Raw genomic sequence first — 9965 nt, forward strand, 5'->3', positions numbered from 1 at the left:
TTCTCCTGTCCCCGGGACCTTCTCCTGTCCCCGGGATGTCCTCCTGTCTGTCCCCGGGACCTTCTCCTGTCCCTGGGACGTTCTCCTGTCCCCAGGACCTTCTCCTGTCCCTGGGATGTCCTCCTGTCTGTCCCCGGGATGTCCTCCTGTCTGTCCCCGGGATGTTCTCCTGTCCCCGGGACCTTCTCCTGTCCCCGGGATGTAATCCTGTCTGTCCCCGGGACGTTCTCCTGTCCCTGGGATGTCCCCCCACCCCAGCATCCTGCCCTGGGACCCTCCTGTCCCAAGGATAATGACCCCAGGGACACTCTCTTGTCCCCACATCCCACCCTGGGGACATCCTGCTGCCCCGGGGGACACCCAGCTTGTCCCCAAGCCCTCCCAGTGTCTAAATCAGATGAGGTTGAGCACCCACTTCCTTCAGCAGCAGCCGGACACAGCAGTTTGGGGACATCATGTGACAGCAGGCACGGAGGACAGGACCCCACCTCTGTCCCCAGTTGTCCCCAACCCGGGCTTGCCCACCCGTGCCCAGTTTGGGGGTCCCTGGTTGGGGGAGGTGGGGCCGGGCGGCGCTTCCTGCAGTGATTGTCACCTCATCACGTGGCACCAGAGCCATCCCAGACATGTCACACTGGGGACAACCACATCACCACCACTGCCACTGTCACCCTCCAGCCATGGGAACAAGGACAGACCATGCCAGGGACCAGGAGGGGACAGAGCAGCACCAAGGTGGGGGTGGGTCACTGTCACCCCTTCCCCACGGGGGTCCCCAAGAGAGGGGCCACCCCCCTGTGACCTCTGTGGGGACACAGAGGGGGCTGAGTCACCCCGGGGCTCCAGGGCAGAATCATCCCCTGGAGCACGAGGCCCTGACGTGGCACTGAGTGAGCGAGAACTGAGGGGACAAACGGGGACAAACTGGGGAGCACGAGGGGTTTGGGGGGCAAAATGAGAGGAGGGAGAAAACAGGGAAAAAAAAAACAGAGAGGGAACAGGAGTTTGGGGGCCAGAACGGGGAGGGGATGGGGATTTAGGGACATTCCTCCAAGAAAGAGGCAGAAATGAGACAAAGGTTGGAAAAAGGGGAAAAATCTCTCGTTGGAAAATCTCTGCTGCCCAGGATGCACCTGGGGCTGGGACACACCTGAGGGGGTTCAGCTCCTGCCTCCCCAGGGAGGATAAAATTCCATCCCAGGACAAACACTGGAGTTCCCAAAGAGGGGGGGACGGGCCCAGCCTGTCCCTGTCCCCCCCACACCCCTGGGAACCCTGTCAGCCCCTCCTCATCCTCCTTCCCAACAGATTTGGCTGCTCCAGCTTCCCAGGATCTGGAAAATTTGGGGGAGGGATACAGCCACAGGACATGGAAGGGCTCAGGGAAATGGGAATTTTCCTCCTCCTCCTTGAAGAACTGAAGGGGAAGGGCCCAGGATGTGATGGGATGCTGGGGAGGAGGTTATTGCTGGGAACAGATTCCCTGGATGTCTTCCAATGGGATGTTCCCACTTATCCGTAGAGAAATTTGGAATAAAATTTAAAAAAAAATCAAAAAAACAATTAAAACAAAACCTTCAAGTCTTAATTTTCCAGAGGGGAAAGGAGAGGGAAAAAGAAACCTTCCTGCTCCACTTACAAGAGGAATCTCTCTGGGTTGGTGACACAAAGGTTTCAGATTTTAGTCAGGAATGACAGCTCTGGAATCAGCTCTTGGAAAAAGGGGGGAGTTTCCCCATTCTTGCCCTCAACCAGCGGAGAGAACACTCACAGCCAGCCTGGGGCTCCCAGAGCCCCCCTCAACATGCAGGGAAAAGGGGGGAACAGCCACATTCCACTCAAAACAAAACCAGGAACACTTGGGATTCTTCCCCAGCTGCTGTTGTGCCAAATTTCCTTCCCAGTCCAACTCTGAAATTCATTTTTCCTGTTGGAATTGAAGCAAGAGGGAATCAAATGGTTCTTCCAGCCCCTGAGGAGAGCAGGGTTGGCCACAAGTTGTTTTTTTTTTTCCCCCATGGAAAAAGCCAGAAGATTCCAAGTCAATGTTTAAAAATTAAAAATTTATATATATAGATATATATATATATATATAAAAAAATTCATTCTGTTCCCTACTTTTCCAGCTCTGCTCTTACTCTCTGTCATTTGGCAACAGGATCATCCCATGGCAGGAATTCTTCTTTAAGGAGGTGAGTGAGCAAATGTAGTGAAAATACACAGTTCCTCAGCAATTCCCTGAAAATTCTCTCAAATCCAGGGATTCTCCTCCATCCAGCTCCAAAACGAGGACAAGGAACTCATCTACATGTGATAAAATTCCATGGAGCAGGTTTTAGCCCAAAAAAAACCTGTTGAAACATCAATTTGTGGCAGCACAGAAACCATCAGCTGGAAAATGGATTCATCCAGAAGAAAGCTACATGGGTAATATTTTTATGGCTTGTTAATTATCCCAAGGGTAACGAGGGGGGTCATGGGTCACACTGATTTCATTGCACAGTTCACAGGAGAGAGAAGATTCCAGAAAAACACAGGAATCTCCACGTGGAGCACACTGGACTGGAGACGCTGTAACAACCCTCCAAAACCAGCCAAAATTCCTCCAAAAAGGAGAAAAACACTGACTTGGGACATGGATTCTTACTCAAGCATCCTCCAGGATTGTGTTTACAGGGATAACACTTGGAAGAGTTCCTTCCAGTATTTAAAAATTCCAATAGTTTTGTGTTTTATAGAAAAAAGTCACGGCAGAGAATGAAATAAAAACAGTCAAAAGCCACCTTAAAAAGTTTGGAAGGGCTGTCTGTGATCCAGACAGGAATCCCTCCCCCAAAAAAATCCACTTGGGAGCAGCTCTGGGGCCTTCAGCCTCGTGGCAGTCAAGTCCTGAAGCTTCCAGAACAATCCCACACGGAGGAGGTGCCCAAACCACCTCGTCCTCCAAGGCCATCCCTCCTCGGAGCTCTGCTTCCAGAAGGTGGGAAGTGTTTATAGACAGTTCCTTCAGAAAAAGACTCAGCTGTTTTCCTTTACACGTGGATATTGTAGAGAGCTTTATGTTGTTTCCCCTAAGGCTTGTTTTATTCAGAAAAAGAAGGGAATATGTTCAACTCTGGGAATTCTTCATTGTTGTAGTTGGGGCCTTGGTCTCCCAACATGGTCAGCATGTCCTGTGAGGATACAAGGAGAGGGTTTAGGATCCAGACTGGAATATCAAGGGAGGTTTAGATTGGAAATTACGGGGGAACAGCTGGGCTCCATCTCAGAGGCTTTTCCAACCTCAGCAATTCCATGGCTCCACGATCATGTGGGTAATTTAATCATGGGTTTGCTGGAACACATACTGTGGACCAACCTGGTTCCTTTCCCAAGAGAACACAGGGTCTGTGTCCAAGGGAAATTTAAGGAGAGCAGCAAATTTAAGCTATAATCACCAACTGCTGGGAAAGCTGGGGTGAGATGATTATGAATTCTTAGGAATTATTCTAATTTCACTAGACTGTAGCTTTTTTTTTTAATTAGAAGGGTTAATCCAACTGGAATTTCCCACTGATCCTGCAACAGACCAAGACACAAAGCCAGTCCTGCCCTCTCCACTTCCAGCTCCATCAGGTTATCCAGGAGTTTGGGACCTCCCCAGCTGATTTGAACCAGAGGGACAAGCTCTGGGTGCTTCAAGACCAGTGGATCCCACCAGATTGGGAGGTTAAAAAGCCCCATCTTACTGGGAAGACCTCAGGCTGGCCGGGCTGGGGCTGCTGCACGTGCTGCTCCCCAGATGCTGGGCCGTGGTGCTGTCCCTGCCACTGTGGCCACATTCCCACGGCGTCGGCGGCGCGGGGCTGGAACGGGGCCGGGGTCTGCGCTGCCTCTGTGGCTGCTGGACAGAGAACACAGGCAGTGAATCATCCCTCCTTTGGGAATGGGGCTTCTCCAGTGCTCTGATGGGATTGGGAAGGGCAGGGCTCTGTGTGGTGCTGCTGCTGGTGACAGGACAGGAATTCCTGCCACAGGAATTCGGGGGTTTGCCATGGGATAGAACAAAGAGACTCCCAAAGGGGTTTTTTTGCTCCCAGTCAGCCTTAAAATGGCTCAAAATTCACCTGCTGGGAGGACCCCAATTACCCCAAGCTGGAAATGATCCACAAGGACCCCAAGTCTAACTCCGTGGTTGGAGGATAATTGAATGTGATCAGTGTCAGCCAAAGCACAGCTTCAACTCTGCTCCCCACATTTAGACACTCCCAAAATCTACCAAAAATGATGGAGAGCACATCCCACCACAGCTGGATGCTCTCAGCTTTCCCCCCAGAGGTGTTTTACCCCCCAAACCCCACTCACTGAAGCCTGTGCCACGGCTGGCCAGGGCTGGGTACGGAGCCGTGGTGGGAGACGCCGTCGATCCCGGTGCTGTCATGGAGCTGAAGGAGGACGGCGTGCCCTGGAATGTCCCCATGCCAAAGGAAGGAGGTCGAGTCTTCACTGTCTGAGATGCCACTTGCTGTAAGAGAGGAAAAACACAGGAGAGGAAGAGGGGGCACGGCTTCACCCCGACCCTCAGCTCAGGGAGGAGTTGCTGGATTAGCCCCACAGGAGGAAGCAGCGCCAGAGAGTGGAAGCAGGATGGTTGCCCATGGAAGAGAAGGGTCTGGAAGGCAGCAGGGACTCAGGGCCTGCAGCTGAGGGTTTGGGCTGTGCTACCTGGGGTGTGAACACCGGCCGTGTCCCTGGAGCCCAGGTGGTCCCGCTGACCTGAGCTGGGCTGGAGTGCCGGGAAATCTGGGGTAGGATCCGGCCGGAGGGTGAGGGCTGCTGCTGCTGGATGATGTTCACTGGAGGGACCATGCTGCTGCTCCTGCAACACAACACGTGTCTGAGGCACTTCCAGGAGGAAGAGGCACCAAATTCTTCTGCTCAAGTCATCGGTGGAGGGAAATGAGCCCAAAAATTGATGGGTAACTGCCCAGTGGTCACCCCTGGAGTGCCCCAAGAATGTGTGGATGTGGCACCTGGGGACAGAGGTTAGTGGCAAACACAGGGTTAACACTCTGACTTGGTGATCCTAGAGGGCCTTTCCAACCTAAATGATTCCATGATTCTACACTGGGAAACAACTGAGAGGGTTGTGGGCACCCAGATCCTGGGCACGTCCAAGGCACAGCAGAGGAAACAGGAATGGGCAGGAGCTGGACAGGTGGAGGCTCACCTGAAGTTCTCAGCAGGCCGTGCAGCAGTGAAGGTGTTTCCCTGGGCAAAGAGGGGAGGGTTGGCTGGCATGGTGCTGGCAGGGATGGCTTTGCTCTCATCTGTGGAGAGAGCACGAGTCATTTTTGGGCTGGGACATCTCAGGAACGGGGAGAGAAGCAGTTGGAAGAGATGTGTATGTGTGAAGGAAGACTCTTTGGTTCCTTCTCCAGAGAATTTTGTTAAATCCTGTTTAATTTGATTTCTTTACCATTTTCTACTGAACTCACATGGAGGTTCTCTGGAGTCAGAGCATCCACTGCAGATTGGGAGCAGGGAGAACTGCTCCACAGGGACAAGCAGGAAAAATGTGACCAGGGCAGGCAGGAGGAGCTGACCTGAGCTGCTGACCCACCTGTGCTGATGCCAGGGAACATCTCCCCGAAGCGTGGGTCCCTCTCCTGGCTGAACAGGCTCTCAGCCTTCTCCAGGGGCTTGCTGTGCTCAGGGCCAGCAGCACTCACGGGCTGGACAGGTACCTGGGGAGGGACACGGAGCTGCTCACACCTCCTAGGGGCTGCTCACACCTCAGCACAGAGGAGGTGAGCACAGGACTCAGCCACTCCTGGGATTCTGATGTGTTTTTTGGGATAGCAGGGCCATTCAGGAATCCCAGTCACATCCCTGGAAGTGTCCAAGTCAGGCTGGACAGGGCTTGAAGCAAAGTTGGTCTGGTGGAAGGTGTCCCTGCCCACAGCAGGAGGTGGGAGTGGATGGGTTTTAAGGTTCCTTCCAACCCAAATTATTCCATGTTTCTAGGATTCCATATGATAAATGTTGGAATTGAGCAACACCCAACAAACACCTTCCCTTCAAACCTCACCTCAACCTGGTGCCACCACCTTTAAACCCCCAGCAAAAGTGTGACTTAAACAGTGCAGGACAATGAACAGGGAGTGCCCAAATCCCTTTGGACTCACCTGTGAGTGCTCATAGCCAGCCAAGCTCTCCCTTCCTGGGCCCACTTCCAGCTCTGCCTGGGCTGGCTGCTGCTGCCTAAAATAGAAAGTGTCTGTGACAGGGGAACACAAGATAATTCCCAAGGGAACAGCTCTGGGTGGTTACACCAGGGATTTGTCAGCCTGGAGGTCCTGGCTGCAGAGAGGGGAATTTGGGAATGAAGGGTGTGTGAGGAAAGCAGGAAATGGAAAAAGGAGCTGAGCTCCTCCTGACCTTGAGGGCAGTGGGGCTGTGCCCATGTCCAGGGGAAGGCTGACACTCTGCCCCAGCTGAGGCCTTGGCATGGAGTTTGCCAGGGCAGGCCGGGACTCCTGGCTCGAGTTCCTTCGAAGCAAACACAGAAAAAAGAGATTGAAAAAGTCCCAACTGGTAGCAAAAGCTGGGTCCTGTGTGTAGCAGGGTGTGGCTGGCTGGGACAAGATGCAAAAACCCCATTTGAGTGAAAGGGTTGAGTGAGTTTCCACCTGGTTTCCTTGAAAGGTGGTGCCATGGAATAGGAGGCTCCCTCCTCCTCCATACTCAGTCTCTGCACACCTCAAACACAACCCACAGACACTGCTGCTCTGCTCTGAACTTCCACAGGGATTTTTGGGTTCTGGATGTGGGAATGGCTGTGTGTGGAATGAAGAAGTTCAAAGAGAGAGTTCTGACATGGGGCAGGAAATCAGGCTTGCAGCAGATTTCAGCTCTGCAGGGAAGCACTGCTACTTTGCCTCATGGCAAAAAAATCCCGGATTTCCCTTTCCCAGGCAATCCAGCCTTCTGGTTGTCTGCTGGAGCTGCCAAGCCTACAGCTCTAGATCACACACAGGCACAACTTCTTGGTCCTTGCAAGGGGTGTGGATCTTCCTCATGGAAAGAGCTTTGACCATTCCCAAAGATGGGAAGGCTGTGACAGCAATCCAAGAGTATTTTAAAGCAGATTTCATTCATTTCAGGCACTGCTGGAGCTGAATTTTGGCAGCTTGCTAAGCCACACAACAAGACAATTCCTGCACCTTGTAGCCCTCCAGTGCCTGGCACAGCCCAGCACAGAATGGGAGCCGGAGGGACTTAGGAACTTCCCCAGGGTTGTGGAAATTGATGGGAAGCTGAGGAGAGGCTGAGGCTGCCCAGCTCTGGGTTATTGTGGACTGAGAGCCCCTCTGCATCACTCACTTGACGTTGGTGTTGGTGCAGATGATGTACTCGATCTCATCCGAGTAGGGGTTCTGGAAGGTGAACGAGCTGGTTCTCATCCACAGCCACTCCCGGTTCTTGGATCGGAAACGGAACATGACTGACAGCACCTGGCCTTTTAACTTCACCACCTAAAAACAAAATGCAATCACATCAGTAGCACCTGATCAAAGGTGGGGAAGAGTAACCTGAGCACGAGTTCCCCCCCCAGACCCCTGTGATGGCCCTTTGCCTCAAACCTGGACCACCACATCTCAGCCTTCCCAAACTGAATGGCACTATTCCCTTGGGACAGCTTGATTCCTAAAGGATCCAGGAGGGGAAGCTAAAATCCCCTTTTTTTTGGCTTCACTCCTCTTATCTCTTTGCACTGGTGAGATGTATGGAAAAGCCTCCAAGAAATGAAACACATGCTGTAGCTTCCCATTCCAACGGTTTGGAGCAATGGATATGAGCAGCTGGTTTTTGGAGTCATGAAACCACAGGGGCAGCCTTACCTGCCCTGCCACCAGTCCAAGGCCCTCAGAAATAACAGTAACGACAACAGGGCAAGAAAACCACCTCCACTGCGGGTTCTGGGCCCTAGAGATGAACCAGGGTTTCAGCCAAGTCAAGCAGGCACTTGGGAGCCACATCCCTGGCCCTAAAAGCCAATTGGACCAGCAGCCAGAGCTGGAGTTAAGACTGGATTCAGGAGTTAAGACATCAGATGCTTCTGTTTCATTTTTGCATTTCATGATATGACTAAATCTGCAACTGTTTGCACAGGAGAATTATCTAAGCTTTGTTTTTCTTCTTGGTTTTCCAGTCAATTTTGTTGCTTTGCAAGCACCAAGACATTCCAGTCTCGGAACGAGCTCCAATCTGAATTCCACCCTGCATGCAAAGGGCAGCTGTGATGCTTTTACCTGTTGAAAACTGTCCCGTAAAAGCTGTTGGTCTTCTGGATGGCAGAAATCCACAATGTCTTTCCCCAAGAGTTCCTATTTTTCAAGGAATTGTGAGAGATTGAGTCAGTTCATCTGGCAGGCAGATTCCATAATTAATCTGTCTTTGGACAGGTAGTTCCTGCTCCTTCCCCCCAAATCCCTGTTACACAACCCAAGCACAAGAGCTGGTGTGCTGTTTTTTAAAAGAAAAGCACAACAGCTGTTGATTAATGTTTGATCTTTAACTCAATTTGAGGCAAAAATGACTTTAATTGACATTTGACATAATCCAGAGACACCCAGCCTTGCCATGATCAAAGCACTTGGAAAAACACATGGAAAAGCAACCAGTGGAGAAGAAACACATGTCTGGGTTAAACCCTGGGCATGGTTTACCAGCTCTGTTGGACAAGCAGAGCCATGATGTAGAAGGAACAGTAAATTTAAAGAGTATTTGTTTTCTTAAAAAGCTCCTCAAGTCCTCACCTGGGGCTGGTAACCCACGGTGGCCACGCACCGGTGGTCGATGAAGGTGAAAATTCCTTCGGTGTTGTGTCGGGAGATGAATTCTGTGGGCTGGCAGACATTGTTCATGTCTGTGCAGTTGGGGGAGCTGGTCACCTGCCAGGAACACAGGGACAGTCACCAACCCTTGCTGGCCCTGAGCTGCCAGCCCTGCACTGGGATTTGTGGCCATCAGGGAATGTTTTCCGACAGAACAGTTTAAATTTGGGGACTACCAGGACAGGGAAATGCTGGAAAAGGGGAACAGGGCACTCACCTGGAGCCTGCCAATGGCCACCAGGCAGAACTTGCTGCCCTGGCCAGCGTCAGGGTCATCATCAGGCAGAGAAACACCTGGGAGGAAAGGGCCAAAAATTCCAGCAAGGTTAGTACAGGAAAAAATTCAGAGGAACGGATGTCAAGACATCTCTCTGTCCTGGTCTGTAACTCAATACTCTTCCCCATGAGGATACTTTGTAAATTAAGGTGTCCACCCCTCCCTTTTTTCACCAGAAGGAATGAAAATCTCTGAATTTCAGCAAAAGCTGCACATCAGACAGTTCAATATTATTTTCATCCTCTGCTGCTTCACCTGCAAAAATTAAGTCAATCTTAAAATAAAAGTCACAGATACATTTGCAAAGCACTTCCTGGCACATTCAGCTTCTGGAATGGCAACTTTAGACCATGTGCTCTTAAACCCAGCCCAGCTGAACACAAGGTGGATTGTTACCTGCTGGGGGCCAGGCTTTGATGTAGCCCGTGCAGTGCACGACGACGTAGTGAGGTTCTCCATCCTTGGCTGCACCTAAACCATTCCTTGGGAGAGAGAAAGAGGTTGTGCTGCAGTGGGGGAAGGTGAGGCAAGGTGTTTAGCTGTGTTATTTATGTGTTGTATATTTATATGTTATTTATGTGTCATTTACCTGCAGCGATTCCTCATGAAGCTCAGGCGATTGACAGCGACTGGATCCACAGAGCTGTTGCCACACCTGCACCGGGGTTAGAAAGGATTTGATCTTTCTTGATCAACATGGAAATAATCTGGACATCTTGAATAAGAAGAATTTCCATCACACAAACCCCTCATTCTGCAGAACTCAAGGGGGGGCCGAAACTAATTGTATCTTCCACAAATAAAAATCT

The 9965-nt window shown here is 51.3% G+C and overlaps 1 protein-coding gene across 8 annotated transcripts in view; it reads right to left on the reverse strand.

The window, feature by feature from the left end:
- Nucleotides 1-2041: 2041 nt before the first annotated feature.
- Nucleotides 2042-9965, reverse strand: part of ARNT (aryl hydrocarbon receptor nuclear translocator) — a 19605-nt gene continuing 11681 nt past the window's right edge. For 4 of the 8 annotated variants that reach the window (XM_014310971.2, XM_031064694.1, XM_031064696.1 and 1 more), the window contains 14 exons: nucleotides 9746-9811; nucleotides 9553-9638; nucleotides 9097-9173; nucleotides 8802-8936; nucleotides 8295-8369; nucleotides 7366-7517; nucleotides 6421-6531; nucleotides 6168-6243; nucleotides 5603-5726; nucleotides 5210-5309; nucleotides 4705-4858; nucleotides 4345-4504; nucleotides 3729-3883; nucleotides 2042-3173 (listed from right to left, as the gene is read on the reverse strand). In XM_014310971.2, coding sequence (XP_014166446.1) covers nucleotides 3084-3173; nucleotides 3729-3883; nucleotides 4345-4504; nucleotides 4705-4858; nucleotides 5210-5309; nucleotides 5603-5726; nucleotides 6168-6243; nucleotides 6421-6531; nucleotides 7366-7517; nucleotides 8295-8369; nucleotides 8802-8936; nucleotides 9097-9173; nucleotides 9553-9638; nucleotides 9746-9811 — 1561 coding nt within the window. In that variant the 3' untranslated portion in view covers nucleotides 2042-3083. The remainder of the gene's footprint in view (nucleotides 3174-3728; nucleotides 3884-4344; nucleotides 4505-4704; nucleotides 4859-5209; nucleotides 5310-5602; nucleotides 5727-6167; nucleotides 6244-6420; nucleotides 6532-7365; nucleotides 7518-8294; nucleotides 8370-8801; nucleotides 8937-9096; nucleotides 9174-9552; nucleotides 9639-9745; nucleotides 9812-9965) is intronic. The other 4 variants (XM_014310972.2, XM_005430318.2, XM_014310969.2 and 1 more) reach the window with 2 other exon arrangements.

The sequence above is a fragment of the Geospiza fortis genome, unplaced genomic scaffold (assembly GCF_000277835.1).
Source record: "Geospiza fortis unplaced genomic scaffold, GeoFor_1.0 scaffold439, whole genome shotgun sequence".
Taxonomy (NCBI): Eukaryota; Metazoa; Chordata; class Aves; order Passeriformes; family Thraupidae; genus Geospiza; species Geospiza fortis.